This window comes from Protopterus annectens, chromosome 4.part0 (genome assembly GCF_019279795.1).
Source record: "Protopterus annectens isolate FY-2018-M chromosome 4.part0, PAN1.0, whole genome shotgun sequence".
In the NCBI taxonomy this organism is placed as follows: Eukaryota; Metazoa; Chordata; order Ceratodontiformes; family Protopteridae; genus Protopterus; species Protopterus annectens.
Window position 1 is genome coordinate 249,055,887 of NC_056733.1, and position 18,221 is coordinate 249,074,107.

The window sequence follows — 18,221 nt, forward strand, 5'->3', positions numbered from 1 at the left end:
ATGGAATAGAAAATCCCCTCACTTTCATTGGTAGGACAGGGAAGAAGGTGGGCAAGGTGAATGGACTGGTTTAGAGATGGTTGACCACCTTGGGCATGAAGGAAGGGTTGGTGCACAGGGTCAGCCAGTCCTTGTGGAAATAGTGAAGGGTGGGCAAGCCATGAGAGCTTGTAACTGACACCCTTCTAGCAGAGGTAAGGGCTAACAATAGAACAGTTTTCAATGTGCACATCTGGAGTGTTGCAGAGCTCGCTGGCTCAAATGGAGCCAGTGTGAGCTTCTCTAGGGTAAAGTTTAAAGTCCCAAGGCGGTGGGACAGGTTCTCTAGGTGGTCTGATATGCAAGACTCTTTTCTGGGTAAATTTAACATCTAGCCTGGATAGCAGAGGGGGGCTAGAGGTAAACAGGCAGAGACTGCTGATAGGTGGACTTTCATTGAAAAGTATGAAAGGCAAGCCTTGATAAGTTCACACACAAGTTAGGACAAGGGGATATCCGCTAGAAAGGGATCCTTATGCTTTTTGAGACACCATTTGGAGAATCTTTCCCATTTTGAAAAGTAGGATTCTCCTTGTAGTAGGTTTCCTGGCCGCCCTCAGGACTGAAAGCGCATCCTCATAGTGGTGGTGTCTGAAGGGAATTAAGTTTATCACCCATAGTGTAAGGCATAACATCTGAAGGGGAGAATTAATGTGTGTTCCCTTCTGCTGTGAGTGGGTCCACATTGTGGGGTAATGTGCGGATTGCCCTTGGTGATAAATAGTTTTAGGGGCAAACCAATGCTGCCTTGGCCAGTAGGGAGTCACCAGCAAGATTTTTGGTTTGTTCTTCCTGATCGTTAGGATGACTCTTGGAATGAAGGGAAAACGCATATAGAAACCGCCCCTTACATGAAATATTGAAGACAACCACCCTACAGGCTAGTGGGGAGTGCTCCTTAGTGCAGAATTTTTTCAACTGTTCTTGGCAGGGTGGGGGCAAACAAATCTACTTGGTGTGCCCCACTGGAGGACAATGTCTAGAAAAACTTACCTGTTCAACATCCACTCGTGCTGTAGACAGGATGATCTGCAGAGAACATCTGCATGTTGGTCATCTTGGGATGGGATGTATGTTGCCCGCAGAGATAAGTTGTTCCTGGAGGCTAGGTCCCAAATCTGTAATGCTATACTGCATAGCAAATGGGACTTTGTCCTTCCTTGTTTGTTGAGGTACCACATGACTGTGGTAGTGTCTGTGAAAATGTGAAGGGGACCTGGTTGCAGGACAGGGGAAAAAAGCTTTCAGGGCCAAAAGACTTATCTCCCAGACATTGATGTGTTTTTTTTTCTGGAGGGTAGAGTGCCAGTTTTCCTGCACCTTGAGACCCTTCATTGTAGCCCTCCCCAGCCCAGGTCTGTGTGCATGTACTGACCTGGTGTGGGAGTGGAGTGGAAGGCCTGGGTTCTACTGAGGAGCACCTAATCTGCGATATATAGCAATAAGTAGCCTGTTTTATTTTTAGTAGTTATTGATTATTCTAGATATGGATAGCAATTTTATTGTATACTGCATACTTGTACTATTTCATAGCTATTGGCTCACTGCTGGCTTTTTGCTGTGATAAACATCTCTATAGTGTTTTCTGCCTAAAACAGCTTTACCTGTTGGCCTTGCAGCTGCCCGCCCCAACTCTAAATTTGATCTTAGACACTCCTCCCTGTCTAGTGTCATTAGCTAATTCTACTTAATAGAGAGAACATCTGAGAAGACCAACCCACTTAGTTTCTTTCCTTCTGTTCCACCTTTCTCCCTTTCTTTAAAAAAAACAAACAAAAAAAAAAAAAAAAAAAAAAAACAAAAATTGCCTGAATCACCTTGTGTTCTGACTGCGCTCAAACATTTTGGAGAGAGTATATTTTAGTGCATTTATTAAAACTGTACTTGCCTTAATATTGCTACAACTCAAGTGCTCTAGGTTGCACTGCATCTGAATTGTTTTAGTGTTGCTTTAGCTGTTTTTCTGTATATATACATATATATATATATATATATATATGTATGTATAGACTAGCTACGTATTCTACTGTATTACAGTCTCAAATCATTTTTCAGTTGTGCACTTGCCTTGCTTCATTTAAAAAGTTTTAAATTGCTAATTTTGTAGAGGTTTAATTGCATTTACTGTTTAGGGTTACACACTCAAGTGCCCTTTCTGTATTTACTGTATTATTGCATTGTTTAGCCTGTTTTCACAAAACGAAACAAAAAAAAAAAAAACTACCTTGTTTGCTCGTTACCCACTCTTCCTAGCTAGTATAGTCCAGATCCCAGGCTTTGCTGGTTTCGCGACTATTGAGCTATCCAGACCTTGCTGTGGTAGAGGGAATTTCTACTGCTTACCAGTGGGAGTGGTGAGCATTGTACTGCCCAACACTAGAGGAGTGGTTTCCAGTTCTGAAATTGTAATTTTATTAGCCATTTTGGGCTGATTTCTATCCCTTTCAACTTTCTGGCTTAAAAATGCATGTGTTTTCACATTTTTCGCATCGTGCAGCACCACAGGGCTACGGTTAAACTATTCCAGGTGCCAGAAAGTCTGTTTAAATTTTCCCTTAGAACTAGCTGTTTTCTCAGTAGCAGCACTACAATCTAAGCCCGTGGAAAGCACTAGGAAGCCTTAAACTGATACAAGCACTCAACTCTCCTTGTTAATAGAGAAATTAACTGTAGGCACTAAACAGCCTATAATTGCAAAGTACCTTGCAAAGGTAAGGGAAAACAGCTCTTGTACTTCACAAAAAAAAAACACCTAAACAGGCATGTCCAAGGGTCAGCTTCCGGTGATTTCTCCTGTCCACTTGAATCTGGGCATACTGGGGCAATACAGCAACTGCCTCCTGTACACACACAACCCTCTCCTCCTACCACCCAGTACTACAACCTGCGAGAGATGCACTTACATTGCCAAACTAGAAGCAAAGCTCTCTCCAGCCAAGATTGTGCTAGACAGCCGAGAAGGTTAAACACCAGCACTACACCTCAAGCAACACACAGCTCTTCAAAACCCCTCACCATCAACACCCACACATAGCAACAGTAAACCCACATATGTGGAGGCCATTAACATTAACCTGCCCAAGCAACAAGGACCTCCAAAGCTGAAATGCAACCACCAGTAACTACCAACGTGACAGCTCACACCACCAGTGTCACCCAACACTTTAGTCACAGGTGACTATAGTCGGGCACACTAATGTCCCACTCACCAGACTGAACAAGGAGAAAATTACAGTCAGCTGTCTGTCGGGTGCCAGGATCCGCCACATAATGCATGCACTCAAGTCACTCCACAAAGTACAAACACGACTCTGTCATTGTCCATGTTGGAGTGAATGACTTGAGATGTACCTCCCTGGACTACATGAAGATAGACCCGGAAGAGCTCTCTGATCATGTGGCCAAGGCAGGTATGACCCTAGCCCCGAGTAGCATCCTGCCTTCGCCCAGAATGATACCACAGTAAAAGGACAAAAATGACTGACTTCAACAATTGGCTAAGCTTCTGTTCTGGTGTCATTCAAAGGGGATCCAGTAAGTCTGCCTGGGATGACATGATCGACAAACTACTATGCTTTGCAGAGATGGTCTGCACCTTTTGCTCCTGTGATTCAGGTTATTGGCTAAAGCTCTTGCGACCCCTATAGTGCCTATTTTAGGCAAGGTTCAAAGGACAAAACCACCACCGTAACAGATACAAGCATAAAAAATCTGAAGGTAATGCTACTCAATGCTAGAAGTCTAAACCTCAAAATGCACTCTCTTGAAGCACTCCTAAAAATGGAGAACATCGAAACCTGTGCAGTAACTACCTGGTTCAAGGCTCCAGAGAGCATCCTTGCAATACCAGGCTACAACTCTTACCACAAACTTCGGCCACCAAACCAAGACCGAAACACTAAAGGTGGAGGAGTGTCCATATTCACCAAAGATATTCACACCTCCAGGCTAGATGCCCAACACAGATCCATCACAATGCCCCTAGATTCTCACTACACCTTTCTAAACATACCGAAAAATAATAAGATACAACCAAACACCCAAATACTGGGTCATTTCAACTACCCTGCCATTAACTGGGAAAACTACTCGGGTACCAACACCTTTTCCCAACGGTTCTTGGAATTAGAAGTTATGTACTTACCATAACGTTCCATCTGAGTAGGTGTATTCATTTGTCTGCAACCTGTGGGTATGGATCCGATATCGGATCTGAACCGGCATGGTTTATCCAGCTATGGATCCGAGCTCCTAGCTCCTCCCCTCACCCATAATGCCATGCTCTCCCTACATGACCTCAGATCGAGTTTGCCCTGTATCAAATACCCTAATAGAGGGTAACACACTCTATGCAGGAAACTGACAAGGCCAGGGGGATAGGAGGGCGGGATGGTTGCAGACAAATGAATACACCTACTCAGATGGAACGTTATGGTAAGTACATAACTTCTAAATCTGAAGTAGGAGATTCATTTGTCAGCAACCTGTGGGACAGAGTCCCCAGCTACCTGATTCTTGGGCGGCCGTCATGGAAGGATATTCCGGAGCACCGCGGAGCCAAAGGATGCTCTACCTCTAGACGTGATATCCAGCTTGTAATGAGAAATAAAGGTATGAGATGAAGCCTGAGGTAGAAACTGAGCGGGTTGAATGAGCATGAACTCCTTCCGGTGCGGGCCTCCCAGAAGCCTGGTAAGCTAATAAAATACATTGGGAAATCCATCGTGACAAGGAAACTTTTGAAATTGGTTTACCTAGATTAAATTTGGCAAAGGAAACGAACAACTGATCGGACTGCCTGTGACCAGCTGTCCTGTTGAGATAAAAACGAAGCTGCCTGTGAACATCCAATGAATGCAGCTTGTACTCGCCTTTGTTCTGATAATTAGGAAAGAAAACGGGGAGATTGATGGACTGATTAATATTTGCTTCCGAAGCTACCTTAGGAAGAAAAGAGGGATTGATCCTGAGGTACACACGGTCCGGATGGAAGATCAAGTAAGGCGGCTTTATGGAAAGGGCTTGAAGTTCCGAAACTCTTTTTGCTGAAGTAATGGCTACCAAAAATGCAGTCTTAAGAGATAAGAATTTTAGATCTACAGTGGCCGCAGGCTCGAAGGGAGGAGCGGTCAAGGCCTGAAGAACCAAAGAAAGATCCCATGGTGGAACCGCCTGTTTGACCGGGGGTCTAAGCAGAAAGGTGCCTTTTAGGAAGATTTTACATAACTTGGCAGACATAAGAGGTCCGGAGTCATGACCAACATGATAATGAGAAATGGCCGCTAGCTGAACTTTGACAGTGGAACTACTGGCGCCATCATTAAAAAGAGTGGTAAGGAAATCTAGGACCACGGGAAGGGGTACCGTGAAGGGATCTAGACCTTGCCGCTCCGCCCAGATGGAGAATCGCTTCCATTTACTGCGGTAAGTTCTTCTGGTAGAGGGTTTGTGCGCCGCTACCAGGATAGCCTTAACGGAAGATGAAATACCGGGAGTCCTAATTAGGAGTGGAACTGGAGCAGCCAAGCAGTTAGCTTCAGGTTGTCCAGGTTCGGAGATGGTAGGTTCGATGGGTGTGTTATCAGATCTGGGATGGGATCTAGAATCCAAGGTGGATTCACTGAGTGAGACCTTAGGTAAGGGAACCAGATCTGCCGAGGCCAGAATGGGGCTATGAGGATCATTCTGCACCCCAACCGAGAGGCTTTCTGAAGAACCTGGAGCATCAGAGGAAGAGGGGGGGGGTATGCGTACAGAAGACCGGGAGGCCAAGCATGCACCCCTCCTCCAGGGGATTCCCTCTTCCCCTGGAGGAGGGATTAGAGTGAAAAAACTGTCGCACTTGGTGTTTAAGGGAGAAGCAAAGAGATCGCAACAAGGAGTTCCCCACCGTGCGAAGATACGTTTCGCTACTTGAGCATGGAGAGACCACTCGTACGGGGAGAGAATGGTGCGACTGAGTTTGTCTGCAAGGATGTTGGACCGACCCGGAATATGCGTTGCGATGAGAAAGCGGTTGGTGGAGATCGCCCATTCCCACACTTTCATGGCTTCTCGACAAAGGGTAAGACCTGGTTCCCCCCTGTTTGTTGATGTACCAGACCACTGACATGTTGTCCGATTGAATCGCAATTGTTCCCAGGGGAAGAAAGGCCTGCAGTGCTTGCAACGCCAGGAGCACGGCCCTCATCTCCAGAACATTGATATGCACGGAAGTCTGAGTCGTTCCACGTGCCTTGGACCGTCCGTCCCGCAAAGTGCCCCCCCCACCCGAGGCAGGATGCGTCCGTGGTCACTGTGGCAAGGGGGTGAGATGCACAAAAAGGGCGGCCTCCTAGGAGATCCTCTGAATGGAGCCACCACACTTGCAAGCCTTGCTGATTGCAACGGGATGATGCAAGGGAAGAGAAAGGTAAGACCATTGTACTTGAAGTGTCCACTGAAGTACCCGCATGTTCAAGCGAGAGAAGAGAAATCGCTGCCGCCATGGACCCTAGTGCCCTCAGGACCAATTACACTGGAACTAGGCTGGAGTGGAGGATGGCCAGCAGCTGGAGACGAAGACTACGAATTCTGTCCATTGTGAGGAAGGCTCTTAACTTCCTTGCGTCTAACCTGGCACCTATGAAATCTAACAGCTGAGTAGGGGCCAGGTTGGACTTTGCTACGTTTATTGTGATACCTAGCCAGGGAGCTAGATGAAGAAAGGAGTCCCTTGCTAAAGATAGTAGATGCCTTGTTGGGGCGGTGAGAAGCCAGTCGTCCAGGTACGGAAAGACCTGCACCCCCTGAAGCCTCAGGTGGGCCACAATCACGGATAGCACTTTGGTGAACACCCTGGGGGCTGTGGTGAGACCAAAGGGAAGGACCCTGAACTGGTAGTGACTGGCTCCCAGCCGGAAGCGAAGAAACCTCCTGGACCGTCTGTCCATTAGTATGTGGTAGTACGCATCCTTGAGGTCTATGGAGCACATCCAGTGATTCTCTCCCAGAAGGGGCAGGACAGATTGTAAAGTGACCATCCGGAACTTCTCCTTGGGAACTGCCAGGTTTAATAGGGACAGATCTAAAATGGGTCTTAGGTCCGTCTTTTTTGGCACTAAAAAGAACCTGGAGTAGAACCCTGATCCGATCTGGGGGGACGGGGCTGGATGGCTCTTTTGCTTAGCAGGTAGCCAATTTCTGCTGAAGCAGCCTCCCTCTGGTCGGGTGGAACGTTGGGGAGGGATTTTGGTCTTGGGACACGAATAAAGGGAATTTTGTATCCTCTGGATATGATACGGAGGACCCAGCGGTCTGTTATGGACTCCCATGCCGCTAGGTGCTCCAAAAAACGTTCCCCGACTGCCTCCAGGGTGGAGCAGTCGGGCAAACCCTCAGGGTTGCTGCCGGGCCGCTCAGATAAAGGTTCTCTGGACCCGAAATTCCTGGGAGCCCCTCTGCCCCTGGGGTGGCGTCCGCCCTGTCCTCTGCCACGGAAGGACTGGTTGTCCGGAGCGGGTTGGGATTGCTGCGACTTCCGAAACCACATCTTCTTCTGGCCCTTTTGATTCCTAGAGTAGGACCTCTGGGGCACAGAGAAGCGGACTCAGATGGCAGACAGCGTCTTCCCGTCCTTCTCGCTCTGGACCAAGGTGTCGCGAACCGTTTTGCCAAAGAGGGCAGAACCACCAAAGGGGGCGTTCGCGAAGGACGCCTTGAAGGGCTCCGTGAAATCGCAATGGCAGAGCCAGGCCTGACGTCTCGTGACTAGGCCTACTCCTGCAGCTCTAGCGGCTCCCTCAGTAGCATGGGAAAGCAACCGCATAGAGGTATTTGTAACGGACCGAAGAGTGGCCATACGGGTGGAGTGCAATGCTTTGTCCTCCTCCGACATGGACTCTGGGGGGGATGCAGCGTATTCTTTAATAAGATCGCGCTGCATCCTAATAACATGTGCCAGATAGTTGAGCGCCCTCACTGAGAAGGTCGCTGAACTAAACATTCGCTTCCCCAAGCGGTCCATCATCCGAGACTCCTTGCTCGGAGGATGGACTGAGGGACTCTCCTGGGCGAGTTCCCTCTTGGTGGCTGCTGCCGTCAACATGGCATCTACCGGAGGACCCTTACTCCAGTGGGCACGGTCAGCAGGGGGGCTGAGGATCCTGTCTGGCCTTTTGGGAATTGGCTCCATGGTGTCCGGTTCCTTCCATGCCCTGGTGGTAATGATGTCCACCAGGGGGTCGGCAGGAGGGGACACCCAAGAGGTAGACGGGCCCGCTTCGAATGCCTCCAAGAACACGGACTCGTCCGAAGACTTTGGGGCAGACCACCCACCTCTTATATGAAGCATTTCCATGATGTCTCCAAAGGAGACATCCTCGGGGGGTGATCTTGGAGAGCCTTCCCCTTCCTCCAAGTCCGTGTCTTCAGTCAAAGACTCGGGGGAGTCTATGTGCCTCCTTTTACATGTGTGCTTGCGAGGTGCCTCCCTCGGGGGGGCTGTCCGAGGAACCCTCGCAAGCTGTGTCAAGTTCCACAGGAACTGCTTGGGGCATCGAAACGGGCTGTCCCAGTGGCTGGGTGATGGAAGCCTGACCCAGAGCAGATGGAGTGTGGGACGGAGCCGAAGCAAGTGCCGGTGGTCCGGATGCCCTCAACAGAGCCCTCTCCACTACATCAAAAGCCGAAGGGAAGCCGGCCTTGACCAAAGGATCCGACAGTCAGCTCCCCCTCGGATCCGAGGAGTGGATCGGAGCCGGCGAAGAGCCCCTCGGATCAGAGGGCCCAGTGCGCTCAGACACGTATGGCGCCGAAGGCACACTAAGTCCCTCGGATCCGAAGCTCGGGCCAAGGCTCCGAGAGGTCGGATCCGACGCACTCGAGGGCAGGGTCGGATCCGAAGTAGCCAGTACTATCAGAGCCGACCCACCCCCGGCTCCAAAGCTGCCCGGCTCAGAGCGCTCCGAACCCGGGTAGCGGGTCGGAGAAGGAGCAATGGGCTTGAAAAAGGGGGTCAAGCTCCCTCCCAGAGGGGGGGGGGGGAGGAGGCAGGAGCACTCCCATCTGCATCTGGGCCTTGATGAACCTTCGCATCATCCGGTCCAGATCAGCGTCAGAAAGGCTATAAGTGGACCTCGAAGAGGCTGAGGTAGGCCTAGAGTACCGCCTCGATAGCCTCGAAGGAGGTCGGGTCTCCTCCTCCTCAGGTCACGGTGAAAAGGTCGGGGACCGGAGCCGAGGAGTAGGAGAACCAGTAGCTAGACAGGCCAGAGAAGCCCGCTTAGCCGGCGGGGCCGAGACGGAGGTCTCGGCCCGCCGCTTGTGGTGCTTCTCTCGCCGGTCCTTCTTCCTAGCTTCCCTGTCCTCCGAACCTGTAGAGGGAGTGAGAGTCCCGGGAGGAGGAGCAGGTACCGCAGGAGCGGTAACTACTAACGGGGCGGAGGCTGAAGCCGAGTCAGGAGGCAAAAGTCCAGCCAAGACCAGCTTCGACCTCCACTCCTTCAATGCCCTGGGGATGAACCCTGCACAGACTGAACATCCAGAGGTGAGGTGTTCAACCCCAAGGCATCGAACGCACCGAGTGTGGCCATCAGCAGGGGACAGCTTATGGCCACACTCGGAGCACTTCGAGAAAATCGCCTTTGGGGCTTCTGACATACTTTGTTTTTTTTAAACAGAAGAAAAAAATTTAAAAAGTAATAAGTTAACAAAGTTAACTACACAGACACACTACAGGCACCAAAGACCACGCACACATAACTACGCTACCAGAGAGGGGAGGGAATTGCACAAAAAATTTTTGAAACTAACCAAAAACAGTATAAGGGTATAGGGAACCTAACACTAACACAAATATAGTACTAAAAGATCGAAAAAACCCTTAATAAGCAATAAAATTCCACTTAGCTGTAGGAGCTCAAAGATCAAGCTGTCACCATGTACGCGGCAAACTAGATCTGGGGTCATGTAGGGAGAGCAGGGCATTATGGGTGAGGGGAGGAGCTAGGAGCTCGGATCCATAGCTGGATAAACCATGCCGGTTCGGATCCGATATCGGATCCATACCCACAGGTTGCTGACAAATGAATCTCCTACGTCAGATTTCAAATTCCAACGCCCTGGATCAACTAATCCATTGTCCAACCAGGGGCTCCAATATCCTAGACATGCTCACTACCAACATGGGAGATACATGCTCCACACTAGTGGCCACCCCCTCATTGGTCAGGTCTGACCATAAGCTAATCACCCTTGACATCCACATCCAACCCCCACCCCCCAAGTAAGGAAACCTCGGTAAAAAATTCTCCAAAGCCAACTTCATGCTACTCAAGTCAGAAGTGACAAACATCATGACACCCTTGCAGATGGGACCTGAAAGCTTGACTGCTGAATCTTACACTAAGGCACTGTAAGAGCACATCCACTTGTGCATGAATCGTGCCATCCCAAATAGAACAAAGACGCTCTCCGCCAAACAAAGGAAGCCAATCTGCTGGTCCCACATCAAACTAAACAGAAGGAAGAAACTGTTGCAGAAAAGAGGAAAATCAAAGGGTGCACAAAACTCCCTTACCAGCCTCAGTAAAAAGCTGAGATCCCTCATAACATCCTCCAAAACTAGTTACAAAAATAAAATTGCCAAAGATTCCAAAAAAACTACAAGGCATTCTACAGTTATGTCAAGAATCTAAATGGCAATGCTCAGACCTGCTCTGAGCAACAGAATGGCATTAAATATACTGATCCCAAGGAAATTGCCAGTATCCTAGTAGATAGATTTAGTGCCAACTTCACCCCCCCCCCCTCACCCCCGAAAGGGCCCATCTCAATACCAAAAGATTGCCAAATTTCAGTAATCACGGCCACACATGTAGAAACCGCACTGACCAAAGCTAAGAATACAGCATCCATGGGACCAGATGACATCTCTAACTGTGTACTACATGAACTACAAAATAAACTGGCTCCTCACCAAAGTGTCATGTTTAATCATAGCCTCACCTCAGGCTTCGTGCCCACTAAGTGGCGCACAGCTACAGTTATCCCACTCCAAAACACGGATCCACCTTGGATCCCGGGAATTACCGTCCCATCAGTCTGACGTGCCTAAACCGAGGGCATGGAATGCATAATCATGGAACTTATAAACAAAGACATTAGCAACCTTCAAAAACTGGACCCCACCCAGTTTGTATTTGTGAAGGGCTAATCTCGTCTCCTGAACCTGACTGACTTATTTGAATCAGTCTCCAGAGCTGGAGGGTAAGGCAGTCCACACAGCCTATCTGAACCTTACGGCCTTTGACACCATCCCCCACTCAAACTTACAAAGCTGGGCATAAATCCCTACTTCACTCGATGGGTTTCCAACTGGCATACTGACAGAACCCAAACTGTAAAAGTAGCAGACTCCAAATCCAGCTTTAGACAAGTGGAGTACCTCAGGGTTCAGTCCTGGGACAGCTCTTGCTTGGCATCTACTTCTCTGAAGTACAGGCCAAAACTAAGGGACTCTGGCTAACAAAGTTCACAGATGTCTGCAAACTAGGAGCCATTATTAAATCCCCAAACGATGTGGATATTCTACAAAAGGGCCTTAAAGAAACAGATGCTTGGTGCCAGAGCCATGGGCTCAAGCTTAATGCCAAGAAATGTATAGTTATCCCCTTTGGGAAAAAAACATGTACCCATGAATTACCACATAGGTGGCAGTACACTAAACACTGAAAGTGTGATGACAGACTTACGGACACAGGTGGACAGTGGTCTCGCCTTCGATCACCACATCGCCACAACAGTCAGGAAATCATATGTGGCACACCTCATCACTAAGGCCTTTTTGGTATGCACCTCACAAGACATCTGCAACAGCTGTCGCAGAAATACCTCACTAAAAGAATCACAGGCCTAAAGCAGATGCCCGATGCGGACAGTCTAAAAACAACTCCAGCTATTCTCTGTGGCATATAGTCTACTCAGAGGCGATCTCTGCTTAACATACAAGGCCATGTCAAACCCTGAGCTGTTGGCAATGCTCCACTTAAAAAAATCCCAATCCCTAAGAGCCAGACGCTCCAAGGATCTAAACTCTGTCATCACAATGAACAAAACATGCTGGAGGGATAGGTTCCTGGCCCAGAGACTCCCCATACTCTGGAACAGACTGCCCATACATGTCAAGCAGAGCGCCTCTTTGGCCCTGTTCAAAAGGAACCTTGACGATTGGATGGGAGATTGGAAATTCACCCTGGGGATCACGTCAGTCACCCTGCTAGACAAGGATCCAGGGAAGGAAATATGGGAAGAAATATCCCGGGAATTGTTATGGCTAGGCTTATACAGGGTCTAGCACTGACAGCCTAGTACCAACCTATGAATTTATGTTGTATCCACCATCTTAATTCTGCTTTGAGGCAGGGTAAGAATGGAATCTGAAATTCTAGAGAGTAGTTGTTAGGACCACACATTATTTCCAAGTACCACTGCAGTTTTCTCATATGCATCCTGGTTAAAGGCAGCATAGGAATAGTGGCTGCCATAAGGTTCAGAACCTGTAGGAATGGTCTTGCTGATCATTGTACCTGGATTAGGTCGTGGAAGTGGGCAGTAAGGAGAGAACTTTATCCTGAGGGAGGAATGCCTGCATCAAGTCTGTTCTGATCCTGCATCCCATAAAGATTTTGTCCTGCTGCGGGACTTGGGGGAGGTTGAGGGTGAACCCAAAGTCTTGTAGCAGGGACATGAACTGCAGGTGCTTTTTTTTAGGGTGTCCTCCTCCTACAAAGAGGAGGATGTCATCTAATTAAGGGTAAATCTGAACTCAGTTGGTACTGAAAAAGGTTACTGCTGAGGCCAAGCATTTTATGAATACCAAGGGAGCAGTAGATAAACCAAAGGGCAAGATTATAAATTGAAAGTGCGAACAAGGGCCCTGTAACCGTAGGTACTTTCTCAGAGTACTATGGGGATGTGGAGGCAGGCCTCCTTGAGATCTAGAGTGGCCATGAATGCCTGGGATGGCAATAGTGGAAGGGTCTGGAGGGAATGCATTCTGAAAAATGGAACTGTTAGAAAGAGGTTTAGGAAAGACAGATCCAGAACTGGCCTCAAAGGGCCATTGTTTTTTAGTACTAGAAAAAAACTTGAGTAAAACCATTTTCCTTCTCATCTTGTTGGGAGGATTCCTATAGTAAAAGAACAAGCTGCAAGGAAATATGAACAACCAGAAATGAGAAAAACACGTTATAATAGCAAAGCTTTCGGATAAAAGCCTTCCTCAATACTAATACAAACAAATCTAAAAACCAAATGGTTTAAATACAGGTCACTGAAGTCACATGACCAGCAGTCCAAAAATCATGTGACCACAAGTATATAAAACAAATCATTAAAATTAGAAAAATTAGAAAAAACATTAACATTATCGCAACCTAGTATGTTGCAATTTAACAAGAACAGGTTTCAAGGTAATCATATTATTTAAACCTGGAAAATGGTCAGAGTTCAACCTAAGAATCCATTCATACTCTTAATTCAAGTAAATTACCACTATTACCACTTCTGGCAGGAGGTCAGACACATCAATAACTCTAAAGGAGAATCTATGTTCAATACCTGAATCAACTATGTGCTTATACAAGGCATTACTGTCAATGGCCCTTCTAATCTCAGATTTGTGTTCAATGATGCGTTCTTTTAGCTTTCTAGTGGTCTTACCCACATAGAATGCAGTACATTTCACGCAATTAGCTAAGTACACCACATTAGATGTAACAAGTGGTAGAAAAATTAAACTGATAAACTTTACCACCAATAGAATGTTTGAACTTATCACTGCAACCAACCACAATAAACAGCAGGAACAATTCAAACAGCAATACGTGCCGGGCTTAGTGGTAAAAGTCCTCTCTACAGGCCTGAAAAAATCTTTGTAACATAACATATTCTTCAAGGACTTCATATTTCTATATGAGAAAAAAGGCCTGTCACCAAGAATGTCTTTAATCTCACTAGAGGCCATTAGTACAACCCAATTCCTCTGTATTATTTGTTTTACAAAACAAGTCAAGGTATTATAACTAGTAAGATACCTAGTGCATACTTTTGAACATTCTAGGTTAACAGAACCAACATCATCATCCCCAAGAAAAATTGGCTTCAATATTGTCTTCCTATAAACTAAAACTTTATTTTTTTAATCTAAAACTAGTTTAGAATCATAACCACTATCCAGAAACTCTTTTGACATCTCATCCAAGTGTAAATTAAATGTAGCATCATCAGTATTTAATCTACTAACTATTAAACTGTGAAGTAACAATCCCCTTAAAGACATGTGGGGCATGCATGCTGGAATAATTAATCTATCAGAGTTTATCTCCTTTTTGTGAAAACTGGTATGGCTAGAACCCTCACGTAGTTGTATCTTAACATCCCAGAAATTAATCTCACTATCAGAGGCATCCATCTTAAATTTCAAGAAACTGGTGGTTGCATTTAAATAATGAACAAATTCATTCAACTGTGAAAGGGAACCTTTCCAAACCATAAAACAATCAACGAAACGTTGATAAAAACATATATTACTTACAAAAGAATTATCCAAATTATAAATATAAGCTTTCTCCCATTGGTATAACACCAAGTTGGCATAAGTGTTAGCCACAGAAGTACCCATGGCTACACCAGTGAGTTGCAAATATAAGCATTCAAACAGAAAAATATTGTTCCTCAAAACTACATCTAGAAGAGAACAAATATTCTCAACAGATCTATTCACAAGAGAAGACTGGGAGATGGATGCCTCTGATAGTGAGATTAATTTCTTGGATGTTAAGAATGGAATGCCCCTTGCAGGGGTTTCTATACAAGAGATGAAATATCCCTCTGCTACTATTGCCAGAACCCAGCAGTCTGTAGTGATAGTTTTCCAAAGAGGTACGCAGTGGGAGAGGGGGGCTGACATGGAGAGATGGGCAAGGCAATCAGACACTGCTGGAGCCATTCCTGTCAAGAAAGGGCTGTCTTTGGGTAGGTTAAGAGGAAGAAAAACTGGAAGTGGTCGGCCGCCTGTCTCCTTTCCTATGCCTGGAAGAGGAGAGAGTAATGGGGGGGGGGGGTCCTCCTGACAAAGGCAGTCTTGGGATGGGTAATTCCTGTAGTATTAGAAATGGGGGACACCAAAAGATGTTTTACATCTTGAAGCTCCTTGCTTCTCTCCTGAAGGTTTTTAAAGAGTTCTGCAGACTGTTTGCCAAATAGGAGGTTGTGGTCCAGAGCGGCATCAAGAACTTTGGACTTGAAGTCCTCCTGCAGGGGTTGAAGCGAAGCCAAGAATATCTGCGTAGCACTAATGAGGAAGCAGCAGCCATTCCAGAGGCCTCTGCTGCATCAAAACTGCATCTAATTGAATGTCTGGCTACTTGAGAATCCAGGGACAGTTTTGAAGCCACCTCTGACTTGTTAGGGTAGTCAGCCAAGAAGGACAAGAGAGTAGAACAGAGATACTAAGCTCAGTGCATACTTTATCATATGAGTTTGGTAGTTAATAGCTCTAGAGGAGGTATAAACCCCTCTTGCCTATCCTGTCCATATTTTTAGTCTGTCAGTAGGCAAAGGGACAAACAGGGTATTAATCTAAACTGCATGTCAGGGGATACAGCAATCACTGCCAGGTCTGCCAAGGGGGATTTCACCAGGCATTTCAGTTCATCAGGCACCTTGTAGAAACTGTCATGTCTCTTAGGGGCAGGTTGCTGTGAATCAGGATTTTTTGATGGTGAAGAAAATGAATCAAGATAAGCAGGTATAAATGGTGGGATGGCAGATGAACACTACTTGTAGTAATTCAAAATCTCTCTTTTGAGTTTGTCATTTGGGAAGCATCCCATTTTGAAATATTCTTTCATTTGGTGATGTGATGGTCTCCCCAAAGGTAATGTCCCTCTGGAAGGGGGAGTCCCCTTCTATGGATTCCGCATCAGGGGAATACTATTCCAGTGGAGAGGCAATCTGTGATCATTAAGTGATCGACTCATCTGATGACTAGGAGTAAACCTCACTCTCCTACATGAGAAGTGGAAAGGTGTGTTGAAGTAACTGAGGCAGGCTAGCGCTGAGAACAGTGATGGTGGAGGGTAAGAGGCAGAGGGCCCAAGGGCCATGAAGGCCTGCATCAAGGAGTGAGTGAAGGCTTGTCTGTCACGTAACCCTCAGCAGAGGGAGAGATGCTTGCTTTTCTGTTTCCCTTTCAAAGTAGTCCTGAGAGAAGGTCTAGTTTCATGGGCCTTTGCTGGAGCCGGGGCTTCAGGATCTGGTATCCAGCAAGGAATGGTTCCCCCCTTGACATTGATGGAAACAGACTTCTGAGCTACCTCCGTGGACATACCGGCAGTTACACTTAAAGCAGCTTCCTAGAGACTGCTCTAACGGACGTCCCTCAACTCCTGAATCGGAAGCTGGAAGAGCATCGGATGGCAGAGGAGCAGTAACAGTAGGCAGTGACGTGGCATTTTTCTATGGAGGATGCGTCTGGGCAGCCAATTCTGGATCCATCCTAAGTGCCAATTTCTTAAGCCTCTAGTTTTCTAAGTAAAGACGGCGGGTAGCCAGACTGCTTCTGAGCATCTTTAGGATGAATGACTGGCAAACTGGATCAAAGGTATGGTCGAGTTCCTGGCCTAGTCAAAAAACTCAACAGTTGCCAGAGTCTTTATGTGGAATCTGACACCCGCATCGGCATTTACCCTTCTTAGCAGACATCAGCTAAAGGGGGTGGGGCAGCAAACAAAGATCAAGCAAAAGCAAAAAATGAAATCCCCAATGGGGTGCTAAGCTTTAGATGTCTTCATAGTAGAGGAGCAATGCAATCAGTAAGACGTTTGACTGCGGCTGAAAAGTTCTGCGGTTTGTGCATGCAAACGTCACATTTAAGGTCCCTGGTTTATGGCCCTGCACGTAATGTCCTACACATCTACAGCAACCGGGCATAAGCTTTTGTATAGGAGCAGACTTGCAGTTCAGCAGAGGTGGACAATCCCACACTAAGAATACTGGAACATGGGAATAGGAGGACATCAGATCTGTATAATTAATCTTTCTTAGTACCTGATAAACACAAAAAATAAAAATTAAATGCATTACTGCATATTCACCTGAGCACCTTGCTCTACTCAGGATTTCTTTATATATGCATGGCATGCAAACTGTCAAGGCAAGTCATGAAAAGGACACATGCCAACTATTAAAATACTACGAAACAAGAAGGCAAATGAGCAGCTTGTGGACATGCAACTTGAGAGTAAGAAAAATAGGGGGGCAGCTCTTAACACCCAGAAAGACACAAAGCTATCTGGCAACATAGTTAACCAAAAATATAATGTTCTAGATGAAAAGCTGAAATTTCTAAAAAGAAAAAAAAAAAAACAGACTTTCACCATAAAACTCAAAATCACAACTTACCATCACAAAAATCTAATGCTGCCTTTGCCATTTCTGGCTCCTCAAAACATACAGTTGCATCCCCTTTCGGTTTTCCAGATTCTTTGTCTGTAAATATATTTATCATAGGCTGCCCATTTCTCTTATTGACCTAAGAGAGAAGAAAACGAAGTAGAGTTCAATTACCAGATACCCTTCTGCCTCAATTTAATAACTAGACCTATGCAGCAAAACCCGTGAAGTCATCTTAAACTTAAACTGCTGAATGGGGCAGTACTGCACAATACCAAGCCCCCCACCCCCCCAAACACACACAAAAAAGCTCGTTTCCACAGTAGCATAAAACTTCCCAATGGTACAAAAACTATTAGGTTCAATACTCTTTCCATCACAGCAGCATCACTGATGCCTGCAAGTTAACACTCAAAAGCAAAGTAATAAAATACAGCCTAAACCAGTTTCAAGAATGAACAGATGATCCAAACATACAAGAATAAGCAGTACTCCAAAATTAACTGCTTAATCTTCAAGACTGGCATGAATAAAATCCAAATGAATACGGCAAATGTAGTCGTAAAAAGTACAGCCGTGTTAACAACCATAATTGTAGATGTTCGACTGTAATCAGAGTTGTCATAACGTCAGTCTCAGATGGGGTCTAAAAGTCTAGATGTCAAAAGCTTCAGAGCTCATACCCTCCTCCCTACACCAACCTTCCATATTGCAGTACAAAGGACCATGTATAGCATTGATCACTT

At 46.4% G+C, this 18,221-nt stretch overlaps 1 protein-coding gene across 1 annotated transcript in view; it reads right to left on the minus strand.

Moving 5' to 3' along the window:
- Nucleotides 1–18,221, minus strand: part of EWSR1 (EWS RNA binding protein 1) — a 654,399-nt gene that overhangs the window by 432,671 nt on the left and 203,507 nt on the right. Inside the window, exon 4 of the mRNA XM_044068243.1 lies at nucleotides 17,485–17,614. Within this exon, the coding sequence (XP_043924178.1) occupies nucleotides 17,485–17,614 (130 nt within the window). The remainder of the gene's footprint in view (nucleotides 1–17,484; nucleotides 17,615–18,221) is intronic.